The sequence below is a fragment of the Conger conger genome, chromosome 5 (assembly GCF_963514075.1).
Source record: "Conger conger chromosome 5, fConCon1.1, whole genome shotgun sequence".
NCBI lineage: Eukaryota > Metazoa > Chordata > Actinopteri > Anguilliformes > Congridae > Conger > Conger conger.
In genome coordinates, this window is record NC_083764.1 from 9,210,264 (window position 1) to 9,233,174 (window position 22,911).

The 22,911-nt window shown below is 45.4% G+C and overlaps 1 protein-coding gene across 1 annotated transcript in view; it reads left to right on the forward strand.

The window, feature by feature from the left end:
• The window catches only part of vsnl1a (visinin-like 1a), a 29,419-nt gene extending 6,913 nt beyond the window's left edge, over positions 1–22,506 (forward strand). The window contains exons 3-4 of the mRNA XM_061243953.1: positions 18,820–19,035; positions 20,166–22,506. Of these exons, the coding sequence (XP_061099937.1) occupies positions 18,820–19,035; positions 20,166–20,363 (414 nt within the window). The 3' untranslated portion in view covers positions 20,364–22,506. The remainder of the gene's footprint in view (positions 1–18,819; positions 19,036–20,165) is intronic.
• Positions 22,507–22,911: the final 405 nt, after the last annotated feature.

A 22,911-nucleotide genomic window follows, 5' to 3' on the forward strand; every position in this document is an offset into this window, starting at 1 on the left:
TTGAGGGACGTTGCTCACTGGCACCGGTGCGGTTCGCTCCAGTTTTAAGTGTTTCAGCCGCCAGCTTCAGTGTAAGTCCATGGTAACAATATGGGAAAAATACAAAGTCGATAATTTTTCACGGAAGAGAATGTAGATCCAATAGGTGTTTTTTTCTTCATCTAATGTCGCCCCATGTGCCGATTCGTCACGTTATTTGGACAATATAGACATATTTCGTGGACGAATCAGGAGCAGTTTTCCGGGCGCCGCCCGGAAACACCACTTCCGCGGTGCCAAACGCTTCTCACAAGCCCGTGGAAAGTAAATGGGCAACTTCGCAGAAACCTGGTCTGTATTTCGTCCCCAGTCTGTGGACCCTCTCCACAGGACGGTTCCCCAGTCGGGAACACCGGGGTGTGACACACAGGTGTACGTATGACACTGCCTACCTGTGCTGAGAGGACTGGTAAGAGAGAGGTGAGCTTGGGTGAAGGCGAGATTGATTGTGGAAGCAGTCAAGGGTTTAGTTCCTCTCCCTTTCAGTGTTCACAATACGAAGTGTGGGATTAGCCGCTCAAATAACCGCTGCTCAGAGAAAGAATTATATTTTGGAAAAATGTTTGCAGCTGTGCAATTATTAACCCGCCACTCCGGGAACGCGGTGGTAAAATGGCGGAAAATGCATGCAAATGTTTGCCCCCACTAAAATGACATTTCCCCCCCATCGCCTGGCATTTTGAGATGTGGATTAATTTCGCAAGCGGAGTGGGTTTTTGCGAAAAGCCGCCATTTCAATGTTTACAGGGATTTTGAGTACTGTCCACAAGCCTCTGGTGAGTTTTTCGTGATGTGTTCTGAATTCGGGACTTTCCTCTACCCAGTAGTTGATTTGTAAACCTACCAATAAGCTCAGTTACTGTAATTACACCCACCAGGTCCCATTTAAGTGTTATTACACTCGCTTGGAAGTTGCAATCTGCAGCCCTGAGCTTTAACTGAACGGTGGACTGATTAGCAATATACCCAGACACGAGGGCAAAATTGATAATGCCAGATTGGAATATTTGCTCAACACGTGTATTCCTAAAGCGTTCGTGGGGCAGGCGTGTAACCTTCATTATCAGTGCAAAACATCGTTATGTACAATTCATAAGGCTCACTACATACATTTTGATGAGATGGTTGGATTATGTGACATTATGTGTTCTGTCATATTTGGAGCATTTGGTAACATCTGTAATATTTCAGAAAAAGAAAAATCTTAATATAGACGTGTTATGTGAATTGTACTGTATTTGCTTGTTTATGAAGGCTTCATCGATTTTAAATTGTGCGTAGTGTGACCACGTATTGACAATTTTACGTTTTGCTGCAAATACTTTCATTGTGTATAAAGAAAAAACGTTCATCTTCAATCTGGATTCGTATTCTTCCTGCATTCATTAGACGGTTGTATTACAACAAAGATAAGATTCTGAATGGCCATTTCTAGTGCAATACAGCAACTGTGGCAATAACACCTGGAAATTAAACGACGGACGTGATTGATTTTACTCCTGTACGTCTATTTTATTGGGCACCGATACTGCCATTGCAGCAGCACAGCACCATCATTTCTCAAGTCTGTTTGGCTGTTTTGGTTTTTTCAGTCTGTACTTCCTAATTCGCATTCACTTCCTGTACTAAAACTCATATATTACATCATATATAAAATCAGTTAAAGGTTAAAACACATCTATTTGGAGCAACTGAAAATAAAATAGTGCCAAGGCCAGTTAATCAAAAATGGCCGAGGTAAGTGTGGATGCTAACGGCAGGCTACCGATGGCTTCCAGACACCAGAGGATCATTCCAATCCCTTATTTTTCTTAGCTTTTTCCTTTTTATTTTCTCCTTTTCTTGCCCCTAGCTCCACCCATCGGGAGAGGGTAGGAAAAGATGAACGAAAAAGAAGTAAAGATGGGGAAATGTGAATTAAGCAAACGGAGTGTCCTTGCTCCTACAAACATCAGCTCGAAGCCACGTCAGTTTCAGACGTGGCAGGTGCAGTTTGTGTTTCCTCACAAGAAAGGGAAGTTTCCTCATTTCTACGTCTGGTTCCTAGAAGGAATATTTAACGGTTTTGGAACGTGTCTTAAAGATCTCGATTGATTTCCGAGTCAGGAGCAAGTAATAGATGACAGAGGAGAAAAATAAGCGATTGGATTAAACCCCTCGTTAACAATTAAAAGCATTTTTGTCTTACCAAATGTGGGACTAATGTTGGACTGCAATTCTTGTGGCTCGTATGTTTTGTAATGAAATGGCACTTGGTGCACGTCTTCTCCTGGCTGCACACATGCAGTGAAACCTCAGTGAAACCAAAGCCTCAGATCTGTGTAAAAACACTTTAAAACACTGCAGCCGAGATGTCTGCTAACCGTGAAGTGGAAAATCTGCTCCGTTCCCAAGCTGGCTAAAGCTGTCTCGGGTAACTGTACCTGCCGAACCAGCCGGCCTATTATTGGTACATTGTGTTGCGTTCCCAGGCAACATGTGCTTTTATTAAAATCCCAAAAGCACAGATAACGGATCCGGAGAGAGAATGGGCAGCCTCACCGTGTTCGCTGAATAGAATTATTTTTTTTTTTTTTTTTGGCGAGTGTTAGTGTTTGGCAGAGACACTGTGCAGCGGTAGGGGTGTGGGGGGGGGTGGTCTGGCGGTGTTGTGCAACCTCAGTATCTCAGTATCGCCGATGGCCATGGCAGAGTGATTCAGTGGCAGAGTGATTTAGTGGGCGAGTGATTCAGTGGGGGAGTGATTTAGTGGGGGAGTGTTTCAGTGGTGGAGTGATTCAATGGTGGAGTGATTCAGTGGTGGAGTGATTCAGTGAGGGAGTGATTTAGTGGGCGAGTGATTCAGTGGTGGAGTGATTCAGTGAGGGAGCGATTCAGTGGGAGAGTGATTCAGTGAGGGAGCGATTCAGTGGTGGAGTGATTCAGTGGTGGAGTGATTCAGTGAGGGAGTGATTCAGTGGTGGAGTGATTCAGTGAGGGAGCGATTCAGTGGGAGAGCGATTCAGTGGGGGAGCGATTCAGTGGTGGAGCGATTCAGTGGTGGAGTGATTCAGTGGGGGAGCGACTCAGTGCCCTCATTCCACACGCTGGTAGATTAAGCACCTACAGTACACCTGCGCTTATTGAGCAACGCATTGCTTTGTCTCTGCCCCCTTTCTGCTGAATGAGAAGTTAATTACAGAGCTGCGGCCTCTGCTATTGTGTTGTGACGGTGGGAGAACGCGTTGAAAAACACAGACCCCCTGTGCCTCGCACCACCAACGCCAAACGACCAGATGGTTATTCGCTAATTAATTTTTTGCACTTTTAGCATCATCAGTGGCTTTCTTTTTGCGACAGGGTTTTTTGTGCGGAGGAAAAGGGTGCAATGGAAGCGGAGTGTGTTTCTCCATTGTGTGTGACTTTGAAAAAAATTGATTTCCAATAATAGGTTTTTTGCAGTAAATCCGCACTTGGATCGATTGAATAGATATCGGATGAGCTTGTGTCATTGCATAGTCATCGTCGCTGAACTGAAAACGTGCTCCCGCTTTATTTAATTATATTGACTTTCCGACTGTTTGACCTAGTGGTCCATTATGTCAGTCAGAGGCACAATCGAGCGAAGCAACAGGAAGTGCCCTGAATGGAAGAAGTGTTGCCGTGCAACCGTGAAGTCGAATAAATGATCTCTCCGGGGACACAACACACAGGCAGGCGAGAGAATGACATGCAGCTATTGCGTAAGATTAAGATCCATTCCTCAACCCAAAAAAATAAATATTTTTGAAATATTAGGATCTTCTGAATGTAATTGTTTTGATGTTATCGAGCCTCATTATTTGACTTTTGAGCCTGAGCTATTCATAAACAACATTTCCCGGTGCGTTTTTGCTGGATGGGGGCAAAATGTCATTTAAACCGATATTATGAAATGTGTATTTGTTGGGAGAAAATAATTGAGATCAGATAAGAGAGAGCAGGGAGGGACCTCAGCATTGTACCTGTCCTCAATGGCATGCTCGATGTTTGCGGAAACATCTCCGGCTTCGTGTTTCCTTCCACACTGAACGGTGTCCGGCGGTGAGGGCTGTGGAAATTTAAACGGCGTGCTGTTCAGAGGCGATGACGGTGGCGGCCGCGGTCGGCGGCACGGCCGGGCTGCCGGAGCGTGTTTGACATTAACGTTGTTTTCCCTGATACGGGAGTGTCAACAGCGAAATATAGCAGCGTAGCACGCGTCAGGTTTCTGCTGCTGCAGCTGTTGTGTTGTGCGCGTCTCTTCGGGAACGGAGTCCGGCAGGAGCCGAACGGAAACAGTAAACAAAACACGCCTCTGCTGATTTAAACACATTTTCCTCTGTTTGTTTGTTTTCCCATGGAACATGTAGTACTGACAGCTGATAGCGTCTCTTACTTTCAGAAACCCCTCGACGTTCTTCACGACGGGGTTTGCGTCGATATATGCTTTGTCAGTATCCCGGATATATGCTTTGTCAGTATCAACACATTGAAGCCATACAGAGCGGTTACCGATTGGGGAGGTGCCTAAGCGCTCTGCGTTTTAGCCGTGGTTTGACGGGGCGGGCCGGCGCTGAAAGAAGCATCGATCTCGTTGCGGGTTCCGGCGCATTCCGGCAGGGTCGCCGGTCGAACGGGGGTCCCTGACCCGGATCGATCGATGAGGCGGACAGCACTGCGGAAGGGCTGGAAAGTGTGACGCGGAGGGGGGGGGGTGATTTGTATTCTTTTTCCAAAAACCCTCCGTGAATCAAAACACAGAATCCAGCCTTTTCATTGGCAGGATTAAAAAAACAAAGAAAAGCGGAAGGCTGTAGCGGCTGTGAGTCAGAGAGATCGGCAGATTTTTTGGGGGAATTTGCAAGTACTGTCACGTGCCCTCTCCTGACATCAGACGACCCCCCCTGTGTGGGAGGGGAAACGGCGTCCGTGTGAATTTTAAACGGTCGGGGGGGTTTCTCCGGGATCAGGCGTTTAGGCTGCGCGTGGCGGGCCCTTAAATACCGCTGAGCCCGTGAGTGCTGAGGGGCGTCGGAGACACGGCCGAGTGACTCTCCACCTCGGGTAATGAACCCCTGGAACCCGGAGCTCAGCACCAGCTGACTTATCACACCCACGGGTCTGCCCGGCCACAGGGCCGCTTCCCAAAATAGGGTCTGTCATATAAAAAAAAACAACCTTATCTGTTCAACTTTTTTATATAGTTCCAGGAAGAGAGAGAAGGCTCAGGGTTTTCGATGAGTCATTCTGGCAAGATGTGTGTGTTTGCAGGGCTTTATGGGTTGTGTACTGGAGGGGTGCTGGGGGGGTGCTGGGGAAGGGGGGGGGGTTTGGGTAAGGATACAGATGTGTACTTGAGAGAGGGAGAGACAGGGAAAGAAGTGAAGGACGGAGAGAGAAGTGAGAGAGGGAGAGAGTGAGGGGGAGAGAGGGGGGAAACAGGGAGGGAAAGAGAGAGAAAGAGGGAGGGAGACAGTATGGGAGAGAGAAGTGAGAGAGGGAGAGAGTATGGGACAGGGAGAGAGAATTGAGAGAGTAAGGGAGGAAGTGAGAGAGTGAGAGAGAGAGACAGAGAGAGAGAGAGGGAGCCTGGGGCTGCTTGTAGTCTAGTGGCGCAGGTGGTTGACTGGGCCCCGGAAGGTTGGTGGTTCAAGCCCCAGTGTAGCCACGATAAAAACCGGCACAGCTGTTGCATAGCCCTTCAGCAAGGCCCTTAACCCCGCATTGCTCCAGGGCAGATTGTCCCCTGCCTAGTCTGATCAACTGCACGTCGCTTTGAATAAAAGTGGCAGCTAAATGACACGTTGTTATTATTATTATTATTAGAGCGAGAGGGGGAGAGAGAAAGCTTCCTGCAGAAAGATGATTATACCCTGAGTAAGAAAGCATAAAGACGGACTGTCCCCTGATGGGACTTTGTCTAAGCTGCTTCTCTAATGGCTGGGGCCTCACTGTGATTCAGGCTGAGGATCAAACCTACCAATGTCACACAAGGTTGTCTTTTCTACCGAAGTAAATTGGTCTCGGGCGATCGATAGCAGCCCATCTCATTCACGGACGATGGCGCCTGATGGTTTTCCCCCTTTTTCTCCCGGCGGGTTCGTAGGGAACGGTGCCGTGCTGTGGCTGCTCTCAGTGACTCCTGTTTCATCAGGTTGAAGGGCTTTTCCACACCCGTCTTGTAGATGATGTAAGTAACGGGCGTGGGTGAATATCACCCTTTATAAGAGCTCTTTCTATAAAACGCTTTCCGTGCAAATTAAACCCACAAGGAGAAAAGGGGGGGGCATTTTTTTCGCAGCAAAGTGTCACTTAGCACGGTATCCTCGATGCTGACTGGCTGGGGGGGACTGGCAATAGCCAGTCAGTGTTCTAGAACTCCATTCCTTTCAGTCACCAGTAGTGATTGTGACATCAGCAGTGGAACGTTCACTTAAGAACATTCTAGTCATAAATTTGTTAAAGGGTCAATAGGGACATCCCCTCCCCTCCGCCTCCTTTGGGGCACGTGGTTTCCCTGTGAGCTGAAGCTGTGGGAGGACCTTGACGGTCTCCCGCAGTTAACCTTGATCCCCTCCTGCTCAATGTCAGCCCAAGGTCTCACGCCGCACGACTGGCTGCTGGCTCGAGCCGGGGCGAGGCGGTTTGAACTTCAGCTCACTGGAGATGCCCGATAGGCACAATGACACTGCTGAATATCCCACTTACCTTCAGCCTTGTCTTGCTCTATTAGATTACCTGCTAGTTTAATACCTGGACTGCTACCATCTGAACCTACAGGCCTATAGATTTCTTCCCATCAGTGATGTTTTTTCTCATGGCTGTTTGAGGGTCTTTCTCCTACTACACAGCCGTTTACCTCATATGCTATTTTTGGTCTTTGGGCGGATATTTCCCACTTTTTCTTCGCCAGATTGGTCAAAGCTGACAGGAAGGTGACAGTAACTCAAATAACCACGCATTACAACTGTGGTATGCAAAAGAGCATCTCTGAACACACAATGCTACAGCAGCAGAAGAGCAATAAGGCAAAACAATAAGTCAGATAAATACCTAATAAAGTGCTCACTGAGTGTATAGATGATGAAGATTCAGAAGATATTTTGTAGCGTTTTTTGTTTTGTTTTGTGTGTGCATGAGCATTTCTTGCTTCTTAGTCACTTGACAATGAATGTAAGTGGAGGAGATGAGTAAAGTTATGTTTAAGCTGATATTTCAGATGATATTGTGTCACTTACACTAGTGATGTTGTCCATCTGTTTATATGTGGCACTGTTCCCTAAATCCATCTCTGTTTCTGTGGCCCCCCGAGACAATGGTGCGGGTTATTGCTTTTAGAAGATATCTGAATATCTGATCTGAAGTAATTTAACTGTTTTATTTTTGTTTGAGGTTTCACATACATTTTACACTTTTGCATCTTTGTCAGTGGTCAATGGTTGATTTTAAGCCTCAGCAGATCCTTAGGAACAGTCCTTAGTTAATGTTATTTCATAACAGTTCTGAAAAATTTGTTTGGGAAAATGACTGAAGAAACATACGAGCAGATATTTTGGCGAATTCATAAAACAGTCGTTATGGGAGAAATGCATCAAAGCAAATGAGGAATTATGACATTTGGGCTCTTTTGCAGAGATGAAGTTCATGTTCTCTGAACAATCGAAATAATTATATTAAAAAATGGTTTACAAATTTGGTATAGATCATTTGTCAGTATTCAGCTTAACTAAATAAACCTGTATGGGCTGATTCAGTTAAGGGGAAATATCCTGAAACATACAGATGATATAAAATGAGTTTTGATTGATTTGCTTCTTCTTTAATCTACAGTTGTATATCTTATATTTTGAGGAATCCTTTTTCACAGTTGTGTCTGAGTTTGGGGACAGTAGATGTCCCTGCTACACGTATGCGTTAGAAAAACCCATTTATATAACTTTGAGATCACTGCATTACAGGGTGGCTCTGCCAGCCAAGACCAGCTACCCTGGAGGAAGGCTGGCAGTCTGATTCAGTCACAGTACAAAGGACACTAAGCCTGTAGACACAGGGTACATCAACCATAATAATCTCGTCTCTAACGCACCGCATGACCCGGTGTATCCTGTACCAAGCGCATAAACACACTTTGTACCAGTAACATAACAACGTAACATAAGATTATTCAGCCCAGCTCCACCCAGCAACGCACTCAATATTACTTTAAATTTACAATTGATGCTTCTCATTCACCCATTCACACACACACTCACACACCGACGGCGATTGGCTGCCATGCAAGGCACCGACCAGCTCGTCAGGAGCATTTAGGGGTTAGTTGTCTTGCACAGGGACACTCTGACACACTCAGGGTGGGGGATCGAACCGACAACCCTCCAACTGCCAGACGACTGCTCTTACCGCCTGCGCCAATGTCGCCCCTTCTTTTCAGCCCAGCAATGCTCACCCCACCCAGCAATGGTCACAATATTACTGTCGTATCTGTGCGGGTATTAGGAAAGCCAGGAGGTTCTAAATGATGGTAACAGAACAGGCCTGTGAAGAGACAGGACTGTGCTGTGTGGCAGCCATTTTGCTGTCTCAGCCTGGCTCCACCGTCTACACACATTTCAAAAAAATGCATTCTGGGATGGGTAGGTAGAGTAGGGGTGCCCATCTCATTTGCATAACATATTCTCCAGCCAATCACGTGTCGGCCGCATTCTGTTTTGTATTGATCCGTAACAACTGGCACACCAACTGAAAACATGGTGTTCAATTTAGCAAGTTTGTGGCCGTCAGCGATTTTCCAACTGGATATTTGATTGACATTTATACCGTACCGATGTCATAGATAAATGTCAACCGGATCCGGTTTAGCAGAGAGGTTTAGTCACGATTCGGGCAGGGCGAGAGTGCACTACAGATCACATTTTTCAAATGCAAAACGCAAATTATATTATTTCATAAATGTTGAAATAATGGCAAGGATTAAAGTGTTTCATTCTAAAGTAGGCATACAATCACGCTTACAGCAAAAAAAAAAAAAGCAGTTTGATCTCGGGTGCACTGCGGTATGTGGCCGCCATTTTACAGACTGCCTGGTTTTAAGGGGAGAAGTCCTGACGCTGTGTGAATTGGGAAACTGACGCAGTGGGTAACTGAACATGGTGGGATATATGATCCTTGTTTTGTGTACCGTGAACAGGACTACCTGGGCTACTCCAGAGCCGTTTGTCTGCTGGCATTAAAAGTGCTGAGTCAGCGACGTTGTGTGCTTCTGGCATGATTCTCTGCACCATTTCTGCCTATAGCCCCCTCTGCTGGTGGACAAGTGAAGCAGCGCCTCAATATTTTTGACAGCCGGCTGTGCTGCTATCAAGCATTCTCTGCGTACAAGGCCACTTATTATGATCGAATATACTATAAACCTAATCAGGAATACCAAACAAAATTAACAAAGTATAACGCATGTTTTAGTATATACAAGCGAATGGAAAAAATAGAGAAATAGAATAAAAAAATAAAAGTATTTTATTTTCATCATGAAATCTATCATGACATTCAGTTTTATGGATACACTTAATGAATGTGTTAATCTTTTGTGTGGGTATGCACAGCTTACAGTGTACATTTCCATATTGTATCCGTTGCTATATTTGTTATCCAATAATTCGTTGAATAATCAATCCTTTGTAATAACCTATGAAAAACATTAACAAAAGTATTTTAATACAAATACGGCAGAATCAGCAATCACACTGTATTGTGAGTGATGTAATAGGGCAGGTTGTGCATTTATCAGCAAGAAGCCCATTTCACTTGCACAGGCTCCACCATTAGTACTAGTTTCATGTACTTCAACAACATAATTACTTGTTTTTCTTGTTTTATTTTTGGATTCATTTTCCCGTTTGCGTGTGGGCGTAAGCTTTTATGTGGTGTTTACATTGCGGACAATTAAAATCGCTTCGTGTTTTTCCCTCTGTCCCACTGGGGTTAGCGAGCAGTTTATTTTCGTGGTTTACGGCGTGTTTTCTGTTTACCAATTGGGCGGACATTTTCGGTGTGTTTTTGTTGTTATGTGCGGTCGGTCCGTGGTGTAGGGGCAGACACCTGGCGGCTCTGCTAGCTCTCAGGCCTGTTCTGGCTCTGTAGGGCCCAGTGATGGATAATGCGTGCGAATCAGGCCTTGCACCCCTGGGGAGCACAGTTCTTGAAGGCTGCACTTTGGTAGTGATTAGATTAGATTAGATTCAACTTATCGTCATTGCCTTCTAAGGCAATGAAATGCGCCCTCTGCATTTAACCCATCCTGGGTGCCTAGGTGCAGTGGGCAGCCATACTACGAAGCCCGGTGACCAACTCCAGTCCTGAGGCCAATGCCTTGGTCAAGGGCAACGGCAGGAGTACATTAAGGGTAATTTAGATTCTCCAATTAACCTGACCTGCAGGTCTTTGGACTGTGGGAGGAAACTGGAGTACCCGGAGGAAACAAACTTGGACACGAGGCGAACACTAAAACTCCACACAGAAAGGGGCGCGAACCCACAACCTTCTTGCTGTGAGGCAACGGTGCTACCCACTGCGCCACTGTGCGTAAAAGACGAAGCTGCATTCGTGCAGAATTTATAAATAGCAGGAGGATGCAGAATACGAATATGAATGGCTTTCATTGTCTGTTTCTGGGACTTCTTCAAGAGCAGTGAGCACCGAATACTTGATGATGATACTGATGATGATGTATTGTATATATTTAGCACCTTTTTTGCAATCTCAGAATACAGTGGAGTGAGCACTCACCACTATTGTTTAGTACACGGCAGCCATTTTGTGCCAAAACAATTCATCACACATCAGCTGTGGAAAAGAGAGGAGGCAATTATTCAGCAAATTAAGCTCTGTGGCCAGATTGAGGGAGCCAATTTGGCCAAGTTGCAAAGGAACACTTTGCTCGTATCCCATCAATAAATACCGTAGGATATTTCCCCTTGGTTTAATGTTGCAACAGATTTTTGATATGCATTTTGTGATTTGGATGAGTATCGACTGAAAGACTGAAATTATGTAAATGAACACAGCTGCATTTTGCATATTGCTTTGAGAATATTTATGAACATTAAAGCAAAAGATGGCTTTGGAAATAAGGGACACCACTGCAGAAATTTTGGACTGTGAGATTTCAGCTCCAGATGTTGCTATACACGGCAATGATGGAATGAACCTTTTACCTGATCCAGTATCAAGCCCATAGATTGAAATGTGTTATTGTAAGAGAGATATTCTCTCTCCGCTCAAATATAAAATATGCTCTTCTAGCAAGAGTGAAGCAGTCGGGACTGTGATGTCATACTTACTGTAACCCCCTGGTATTAAAAAAACACATAAAGTACCTTTCACAAAATGGTGGCCAGCCTTGATAAATCGCATGGAGTCCATAAAGTCAGTGGCCCTAGTTTCATCACATTCCTTGTGTGCTCAGTGAAGGTTTGGTTGAGTGAATAAGGACAGGCGCTTTATTGACTATGGCGGCGGTTCTCCGTTTATTGAGCCCCCGTTGAAAATGTTTCCCGACCGGTGTTGTTATACGATCTGCTCGGCTCAACGTTCTGCTCCGGGTCCTCGCACATCTTCACTGCATAATGACGTATTGTTCTGAGTGTGTCGTTCTACGGTTTACCGCAATCAAAACGGGATACGTCACAACGAATCGTTCTGTGAAAGGACCCCGAGCAGATCGCTGAGGCGAGACCGGAACCCGGGTCAAAATACGTAATCGTTTTGGACTCAAATACTTTTCCGTGCTCAATTCATCTCGCTCGGCGCTACGGAGAGGACCAGAAGGCAGGGTCTGCACTTTTGAGGACATTTAATCGGTTTCAATACGCCAGACAAGCTCGGCAAGAAAAACATAGAAAAGTATTTAAATCAAAAGGAGTGACGTATTTGACCAAGGTCTGCGGCAAACGCGCCGCGTTCACTCGCGCCCTGCTAGCGGTTTGCCGTCGGCCCAGATGTCAGACAGTCGAGGTGATGCGCCGTGTTAATATGAAGGCGGAACAGCTGCTGAGCGGTGCTACAGCTGTAGTGCAAAATACTGCTTCAATGGGCCATGGACACAAATGGTGGCTTACTTATTCATTTCATTTGGATCCTCATTAGCTGTAACATAAGCAAAAAAAAGTAAGACGTTCCTTGTCAGACTCAAACAACATATTGCATGAACGATGCACGAGTACATTTCGTTTTGGAAATCGCGACATCTGCGGGGTGAATTCTGGATTTTCGCTGATTTTAATGGCTCTGTTACCGTCATATGCTGACTGTTTAATTTGATGGGTGCTTTTTTATTTTGGTTTGCACATTCGATGGCCTTCGTCGGGTACTCGATGTGCTACCGTGATACAAGGTGCTTGTGTTGCTGCGATACAAGCCCACAGGTTTAAACATTCAAACTCCCACACCTCTGCATTTCCATATCGCTCTCTGCATTTCATTAGCAACCCCGGGGTTGCGGGCTGCCATTTTGCGCCTTCATTTTAACCTTAACACGATACTGCGTCTGCGTCTGCGTCTGCTCTAAAAGTTCAGACAATTATAGACAAATCGTGCATGTGGACTCGGGGATTGTGTGAGTATAAAAACAAGGGCCTAACATGGACATCATCAGCTTGTAGAACGGTCAAATGTTATTCCGTCTGCATGGAATGCAGTGTACTGCACAGGGTCGTTTGCCGCTGGGGCGTCGCGCTCAACAGCAGGAAGGGCCGATGATTGGACGTAGTGTTTCCTAAATGTTCTAAAAGGGAGGAAAAGATCAGTACCAAAAAAAAAAAATCCGTGTGTGAGAGCTTTGTGCACCGCTCTCGTAGCTGATCCCGCTAATGGGGTTTCCATCGAAGAGGACCAGCTCTGTGGGTGGAAAATGCTATTGTGGAAAACTGTGTGTGATGGGGCGAGGGGGGTGGGGGGGGAGGCAGTTGAGTGTGGCAGGACTCCAGCAGGGGCATTATTGACAAGCCGGGCGGAGGTGAGGGGGGGTGCGGGGGAGGGCCCGTCATGAAGAACAGGCCATTTGAAAGCAGCTGTTGGCTGACGGCAAGGTGGGAACTCCACCTGAGTGCGTGAAAGCAGAGGCGCGGCGTGAGCTAGGTGGGTCGTGACACAAACAGAACGGGCATTCTTCAGCCACCCCAGAGAGGGTGCCCTGAAGCCCCGGCGATCATTGTGTGGAGAGATTTTGCGCGGGAATAACTATGGCTTTGTCTTTTGTAACTGTGCATTTATTTGCATTGCTAATGTCACCCCCCGCGCGACACAGGCCATTGTGCAGCCTGTTCTGTTTTCAATTAAATATAATTAAAGGCTAGCACTTACCAGCTCTTTTTCATAGAGCATTAAGAACATCATAACATTTTGTAAAATCCCACATTCTCATGTATCTCACAAGACAGAAAATGCTTATATCAGTGTATTCATGCCAGTGGTAAATCAGACTGTGTCTTGGCTCACACTCAGGGCTGATTTACAGTATATTGTAGAGAATATTGCATTAAGCTTTATTGTTTTGTATTTTTTTGATAATGTATAATTGCTTTTAGTCAAGATGAACTGAATAATGTAAAATAAATAATTCTATATTACGAGTATATCCATCCATCCATCCATGAATACAATACTATCTTTACTATCAATAAATATAAATAAATAATTAAAACTTTCTAGCCTCATAATCTGAAAATCCAACCAGGAAAATTTCTACTGTGACTCCTATTTGTAGCAGGACTGTGGACTTCGCAGACATACGGGGAAGGCCTGGGTCCCTGTTGGAAGCAGAGCGCGAGCAGGTTTTGTCCTGATTGTGGAGGTGTTTGTGCCCCGCTGGATGGTGGATGATGTTGGGATGTGATTGGAGGATTTCTGGCTCAGAGGCATGCATCGCTCTCCACCATAGCTCACCGACAGGGCGGCCTGTAGCGTAGTGGTTAAGGTAAATGCCCTGGGACACGCATGGTCGGGTGAGCCAGCCAGGGCGTGGGCAATGTCTGTGAGGGATGGGTTTACACCGTGGAGGAATGAATGTGTTGATACTACAGGGGCCAGCCTGGGGGCAGCCTGTAGCGTAGCGTAGTGTAGCTTAGTGTAGTGGCTAAGGGACGTGACTGGGACCTGGAAGGTTCAAGCCCCGGTGTAGCCACGATAAGATCCGCATAGCTGTTGGGCCCTTGAGCAAGGGCCCTTAATCCTACATTGCTCCAGGGAGGATTGTCCCCTGCTTCGTCTAATCAACTGTAAGTTGCTTTGTTTAAAACTGTCAGCTACAATGACAATGAATTTCCAGTTTCGCAGCTAACATAACGTGACAAATTGATGACAAATTAAACTGAAGACCTGGGCCTGGAATCCTGCACCTCGTTCCAGGTTTTAATTTGCACAGTTATCTGCTGAACTCACTAACCCTGTGTTGTGGAACGTATTTCTGACCCACATGGAATTGTATTTATTTATTTTTTAAAGATATTTTTCAGCTTTATTGGACAGTATAGTATAGAGAGACAGGAAGAATGGGAACGAGAGAGAGGGGAAGGCATGCAACAAATGTCAGACGGTCGGATTCGAACCGCCGACGTCGCAGCTCGCAATGAGCATGCGGTCAGTGCTCTACAGGCTGCGCCACCGAGACACCCAATTGTATTTATTTTATAATTTTTTATTACGTCATTTTTTAAAATTTTGTTTCCACTTTTTCGCCTTTGTCTTCCAATTTGGTGGCCAATTCATTTCAATCGCCCATGTTAGTTGAGGAAACACCTCTACGACCCTGTTCCCCCGGCAGCCGGAAGGAGACCCACGCTCCTTCTTCAAGCCGCCTCGTCTGCAGCACCGCCCCTCGATTCCGGAATAGTCCGGGGCGCTTTTTTGCATGCGCCGATCCCTCCCCCCACCGAGCCCCCCCCACCCCCCACCCCCCACCCTCGGAGCGGCAGCACCTGATTTTGTTATTACTTTACGTAACCGCTTAGCCGGTAAGCGGACAGGTTGGCGGTCACGCGGGCTGGCAGCAGCAGCAGCAGTGCGTCTTCATTAAGACGCGGCGAGATGGAGGGACGCGTGGGGCCATACGGAGCAGAAGGCCCCGCTCCGGCAGGCCAGTCGCTTCGAATTTGCGCGTCGAGCGTCAGCCGTCCGGCTACAACCCCGGCCGGTTTCGCGCGCGTCTCCGGGCGCTCTTAACCCGCCGCGATCCGCCTCGTTCCGAAGCTGGCCGCTCACACGCGCTCCCCCTTCAACTGCTAATTCATCGATCCGCCACGACGGCCGCAGTTTGGAGAGGACCTGGGTAGAATTGGCAGTTGTTAATTCCCCCCATGGTCCTGTCAAGCTGTGAGTTCTGAATCAGTAATGTGTTAGGGACGGAGGGAGCTGTGTCGGGCTCCATTAACCCCAAACGCTTTTTTGTGTCAGAGCGACACAATGGCTGATATGAGTCATCCGAGCTGCTTGCGTCAAACTCTGACCATTTGTCTGCCTCCACCAATCGAGTCAGGGCTGTACCGGGTCACTATAGGGAGTTGTGACATCTGAGGGTGCACGTCAACAATGTTTTTTTCCATACCAGTATTCTAAACTGCGGTTACGTAGGTGTGTACTCTGTGTGAACAAATATTTTTCAAATGGGCCATAGAAATAAAAAAAGAAAAAGCAGTTCAGACATTTAAAATATTTCAAGTTTTAAAATGTGTTTGTTGTGGAATTATGCATAGGGGTCCCCAAAACATAGGTTTGTAATTAAAACCAAGTTTGTAATTAAAACTAAGGGAGATGATCGTTTAGCAAGATTTCATAGAGTCAGCTACGTAGGCAAATAAACAATGAATCATAATGATTTGCTATATTGATATGACGTCTTAATGTACCGTATACTACATAATCGTGTTCATAATGTAACATAAAAAGTGTATGCAGTCCGTCACTGTCTGTAGGTGTGGTTCTACTTCACATCTCAACCCCATTCATAAACACGACAGTATTTTACCTTTTTTCTACAGCAGTTCCAGTCTTGAATAGACTGATGAGGGTCCAAAACAGACATAGCAATTGACCAAATCAAAAGCCTTGACCTGAATAAAACACATACGTACAGTGGCTATTTAATACAAATCACAAGACATCACCCTACAGTTAGTGGTCTCTTTGTGAAAATAATACGACTTTTACCTTCTCACTGATTAGTGGGCTGTGACACTTGTGATTGTCTTCTTCTTCTATGGTGAAGCGAAGAGGCGAAGGCCAGCACATATAAAACCAGTCTGTACAAACAGGGGCAACCTTGCCAACAGTTAATTAACGGAAATGACTCTACAGTGCTTATTTTTATCTTAAATGTCAGTTATGAAATTGAGTCGGAAAAAAAAAGGAAAGAGATTAACAGCATCCCATCTGGCCCGTTAATTTATTCAGTGATTTCTGAGCCAAAGGCTAACGTCTTTGGGCGTTTCTCCTCCACAGGAAGAGGGGAGGAACAGCCGAAGGTCACCTGTGCTTTCAAACGCTCGCTTTCTGAGACTCGCGGGGAACACGAACACCACGTAGGGGCGATAAACGCGCCTGTGATCGCTCAAAGGAACGGACCGTTTGAACAGGAGAGGGGGGTGGGGGTGTTTCTGTTCGCTGTGTGTGCACACAACATCTGCTCAGAACCACCCAAAATGTCTTAATTAGTGAGGACTGCATTTGTGATCACTCATTGGCACGTGTTTTATCTGTCGCGAGGCAGGACTGTGGGCAGGAGTGTGACTGGTGAGGGAATTTGTCACTGGGGCTAGGGAGCGGGAGGGTTGTGTGGGGGGGGGGATTGTGGTGGCAGGTAGACCGGAAAATTCTGGCTGTGTAGGCCTGTCAATCAAAGTGTTATCCCAAGGAGCATGTGGCATTTCTCTCTTTGTTAAAAAGGAAAAATACTTCACACGGTTTCCTGAGATAAATTCAGGCACCCCACCGAGAACCATGCGTGTCTGTGTGGTTCGGCTATTAAAACTATGCTAGGAGGATCGTAGCAAACGTTTTTCTGGTAGAAATGCTGATCGACAGTGCTGACTTTTGTGTGAGCGTTTTGGATTTGATAACTGTGATAAAAAATTTAAAAAGCTTGTGTTGAGTGGGCCGGGCTGAGCAACCAAATGACAAGAACACGCCATGTTCTCACAACGTTTCTGAAATGTTCTGTTAATGTTGATGTCATTGCCACTACACGGCAACAACATTGCGCGAATGTTTTGTGTTAGCTGGAAGTTGTGAAATCTGTCAGTGAGACTTCTGGGGAAATAACAAAGCTACAGCAAACAGAAACTTGTGCTTTGTGGTAAAGCTCTCCCCCCCCTTTCCAGCATACCATATCACTTGAAACTTGGGCCGTGGTATAAATAGCATAATAATATAAGTTAATATTAGCCAATGTAATTTGGCATCTTGTTTTCACCGTGTGATAAGGAACATCCCAGAGGTACATTTGCCTGAGACACACCTCAGTCACCATAAGGCGCTCGACACTATTTAACTTTTCGGCAAGCTAAGCAGTAGGTACACTTTAGTGGTAGGAAAAAACGGCTTATGTTATGTTATGACTGCATGGCGTTTGACAGCCTGGGGGGAGTTGCATTTACGTGACGTGTAATTGCTCGATTTTGTCGCAGTTTGCACGTGAGCTTGCAGCAGCTGGCTTACACGCGGGGCAGGCAGGTGTAGCTCACGCCTCACGCCCCACGCCTCACACGGAAAGTGCTGGCACCCAGACCGCCGCGCGCGACCGAGACGCGGTCCCCGCTGAAGCCCGCAGCTGCTGTAAAAAAAATCCCAGTTCCGCATTGCAGGCTGGGGGTGGGGCGGGGCGGGGATATGAGAGGGGGGGGGGGGGCGGGGGGGTTTGGTGTCAAACGCTGTGAGATGCACTCAACACACACACACACACACACTCACACACACACTCTCTCTCCCTTTCTCTGTCTGTTCTATCTTCTTCCACCAGTTCTTGTTTGATCTCTGTACTTCCCTCTTATCAGTGCCCCAGGCTACTGTGAGATGTGAGACCATTTTGTAGCTGTTGCTACGCTTGACACACTGTGTGAGCTACTGTAATGATAACAAAAGGCAACAGCTTGTTCGTTCAAATACATTATCAGAGTGCCCTTATGCTGTGTAAACGGAATGGTTTTAAGTTCCCCTTTTATGTCCTCAGCATTGTTTCGCATTTGAATGACGAAAGGATCGAAAATAAGAGAATTAGCCTCACGACACAAACCACAGAGGATTATGTGGAAGAGTTCACAAAGCATAGCCCATTGAATGTCTGGCAAATGTGGTCAGACAGGTGTGTAAGCATAAACATGTTGGGCTATGAAGACATTATTAAAGATTCCTTTGGCACAACCACAGATTCTGTTGTTGCTGGCTACTTAGCTATCCAAAAAAACAACACCTCCGTATATATTTTGAAGCCTATCCTGGTGTAAAATTCAGCTATGACCAGCTTGAAATTACCAGCTACCAGCTGTTTCTGAACATAGCTTGAGCTGGCCAAACCATGTTGAGTATGGAGCTGGTCTGAACTGGTCAACCAGCTATCAACTGTTTCAAAACCTAGCTTAAGCTCTTTTTTTCAGCATGGTAAGCAGTCACAGGCTGATAATGTCTTGGCTGAACAGCAATGTTGATGTAAGATTCAATATTTAGCATAAGTTGGCTAACACAAGTTCGGCACAGTTGAGTTGGTTTACATTTTTCTTCTTTTTTTTTCTGTTTCAGTTCTTCCCATACGGTGACGCGTCGAAGTTCGCTCAGCACGCGTTCAGGACCTTTGACAAAAACGGCGACGGCACCATCGACTTCCGGGAGTTCATCTGCGCGCTGTCCATCACCTCCCGCGGAAGCTTCGAGCAGAAGCTCAACTGGGCCTTCAACATGTACGACCTGGACGGAGACGGCAAGATAACACGAGTGGAGATGTTGGAGATCATTGAGGTACGACTGCCTCTGTGGGCCCCCAAATAACATGCTTGTGTTCATTTAGCAGACTCAGACTTAGGTATGAGTGTGTGAGTGAATGGTGTGTGTGCCCTGCCATGGACTGGCGACCTGTCTAGGTTGTATTCCTGCCTTTCGCCCAATGTATGCTGGGATAGGCTCCAGCCCCCCTGCGACCCTGTTCAGGATAAGCGGGTTTGGATAATGAATGAATGAATGAAGATAGAGGTATGACTGCATCTATGGGCTTCAAGCCCCCAAATAACATGCTTGTGTTGATTTAGCAGACTCAAGATAGTTGTATGACTGCATCTATGGGCTTCGAGCCCCCAAATAACATGCTTGTGTTGATTTAGCAGACTCAAGATAGAGGTATGACTGCCTCTATGGGCTTCAAGCCCTCAAATAACATGCTTGTGTTGATTTAGCAGACTCAAGACCACAATGATAATAATAATGATGGAGGGAAGCAGGCCTGTCCCAGGCTCTTAATGCCTGTTGGTGCTGTTCTGCTTCCACATGCTGTGGCCTACCCCGGTGTAAAAGCTATGACCAGCTACCAGCTGTTTCAAAACACAAGCTTGAGCTGGTCAAACCATGTTGAGTATGAAGCTGGTCTGAACTGGTCACCCAGCTACCAGCTACCTGTTTTTAAAGTGTAATAACAATTGCACTTCTCATTAATCACTACTTGATTGTTTGTTGTTGATGATTTCCAAATCTGGGCCAGTTTTTCATTTGAGCTAAACGCCTAAAATGTGAATGTAAATAATAATCCAAGACAAAAAAATGTTGGTGGGTTCCCTGCTGTAAAACCCAGCTATGCTCAATTTGAAGCTGGTCAAGATGATCATGAAGTTGATCATAAAGCTGGTCTAGTTGGGTATGAGCTGGTCAACCAGCTACTGCCGGTAGCTTTTCTGAGGTTGACCAGCTACCAGCTGTTTCAAAACATAGCTTGAGCTGGTCAAACCATGTCAAGCTGAGAGCTGGTCTGAACTGGTCAAGCAGCTGGCAGCTGTTTCAAAACCTTTATTTTTAACCAGGGTTATACAACACCTTTTGGCAGTATGAGTTTCTCTTCACCACTGAACTGAACCTGGCTCCCACCCCTGTGTCCTGTGCAGGCGATTTACAAAATGGTGGGGACGGTGATCATGATGAAGATGAACGAGGACGGGCTGACGCCAGAGCAGCGGGTGGACAAGATCTTCAGCAAGATGGACAAGAACAACGACGACCAGATCTCGCTGGAGGAGTTCAAGGAGGCGGCGAAGAGCGACCCCTCCATCGTACTCCTCCTCCAGTGTGACCTCCAGAAATGAGTGGGAGGGGGGAAAGTGTGGACACGCCCCCCCCCCCAGGACTGCACAGAAGATAAATGTTCCATTCAGTTTGCAGCTATTTCCACTGAAGAAAAAAAAAATGCTTGGACTACCTTTCAATGGATCCGCTTCTTGTGTTTGAAAACACTTGTGTGCATGAGAATGTCATTTGCTAAAGAATTTTACACACAAACACGAGCAAACACACACAGACATACATGCAAACACACACCACGTACACATATATATAAAAAAACACATACATATATAAATATAAATATATATATATAAATATATATTAAATTAAAGAAAAAACTGCCAAAATGTGAACAGTGTGCAAAGTCATCTCCATTCAATCTCACTCCACTGACGCTTGCGCATCAGTGATGTTGAACTACGCTAATATTTATTGTTCATGTTTACAGCACTAGCTATGTGTTTCATATACTGAGTAATGTTAACCAAACCAAATTCCCATGGTAATGTAACTGTTTCTAATAAGCCATTTATCCATTCTCCTTAAGAAGAATTAGATCTGGATGGACAAAGAGATGGATCCTGAATAGTCCACCTGTTCCTTCTTAATGTACTTGTACTGATGGTGAATATAAATGTAGTTTATTTGCATGCCTCTAGGTTCCGCCTTAAAAATAATCTCTCCTCATTTTGCATCCTATAAATTTAATCAAGACAAAGCCTTATCAAGGAAATGCAGTTAAAAATAGATATAAGAAAATAAAAATAGGAAAGGTCATATTGCACTAGGTCCTTTATTAAACAGTATTGTTGTATGGGATATATATTTGTGATTCGTTGAGCCATTTTTGACTGCTGTACCTGTGGGAGCATGTTTCCTTATAAATACTAGTATGTGTTGCTAAATTTATTGTAGCACCCCTCTTTAAAATCTGTCACTTCACAAGCCCCGTGGCAATTTTCTTGGATGAGGAGAATTAATTTTAATGTGGCAAATTTCGAATGGCAAAACCAGCAGTACGTCGTTGGCCATTGCGCCAGATTATGTGTCACTTATCCCATGCGAACGCACGAGCACCCGAGGACAAAGCCAAGGCCACTTTGTCTATAAGGCACGACCGACAAGACCCCAGACAAAGATCAATCGGAATCTGTTGCTTAGTAACGAAATGCGGAAATAGCGTTTGTCCGCATTTCGTTTTACAATTTGCCTTTTCCTGCCACCCAATGAACACACAGGTTGCATATCATTAGGATTAACTCAGTAGAGCTTTACTCCAGTTTATGCCTTCAGTGTCAGAAAGGAAGAGAGGGAGGGAGGGAGGGAGGGAGGGAGAGAGGTAGAAAAGGTAGGCAAGGCCACGCGTTCCGCGAGACATCCACTGTTCTCACACTCTGTTTCGTCTCTCGAGCGTCGAACGAGCGAATAGCGCAGAAAGAAGGCCTCGCAAACGCGGTTCCTTTTTCAGTGTAGCGAGTGCCAAAGCCCTTAAGCCACACATTGGTATGCATTTTGCATTTACAATGTACTACATTCTTTGTTTTGTACAATTTTTATTTTATTTTTTATTATTATTACCCTCCCACCCCCCTTCCACATCTTCACTTCCATTAAAGAAAACTGTATATAGACTCATTATTTTAAAAGGTGCAGTGTTCTCTACACAAAAGGCGGCCACCAGGCACTGGCTCCAGTCTCTAGGGCTTGATGCACACTGTTCCATAACATACTGTGTCAGTGGAGGAGAAGCAATGAAGTTTATCGCTGCTTGATGTTATTAAAGAAAAGATGAGAAAAAAAAGTATCCTATCTCATTACTCTCACAATTTCGAGGCCAAACACTTTTGCTGCCCACACGTTTAGGACAGTGTCTTCTTGCACAATGAGCTCAGTAAGATTCAGCACTACAGTATCGACCCAAACCCAAGCTCTTGTCAGTTTGTAATCAAAAGCTATCTCTGCCCAGTAATGTTTGTATCAAATATGAGTAATGTGTTCTTATCAAATACCCAGTTCTAACAACAGCAACTACTGAAGGTGTAAAGGATTTTTATTTGATTTTATTTTTTTGTACATGTAGCATGTTTAGTCCCTCTGATGACACGGCTGCACTACTCCTTGTGTTGTGGTTTAAACTAATAAAACATCTATGGGCTGTTTTCTGAAGCTGTGTGCATTGATTGAGAAATGAAATAATGTATATTTATTTGTGTAGAGTGATGTGTGTGTGTAGGAGCTTAAGTTCATTTTCACGACAACCATCAGAATGGGCAAAAAATAATTGATCTCAGTGATTTTGGCATGATTGTTGGCGCCAGTTGGGCTGGTTTGAGTATTTCTGCAAATGTTGATCTCCTGGGATTTTCACAGGCAACCGTCTAGAGTTTGCAGAGAATGGTGTGAAAAACAAAAAACATCCAGTGAGCAGCAGCTCTGTGGGCATAAACACGTTATTGAGAGAGGTCAGAGGAGAATGGCCAGACTGATCAAGCTGAAGGTAACAGTAATGCAAATAACCAGACATTACCACAGTGGTATGCAGAAGAGCATCTTTGAACATACAACCTCTAC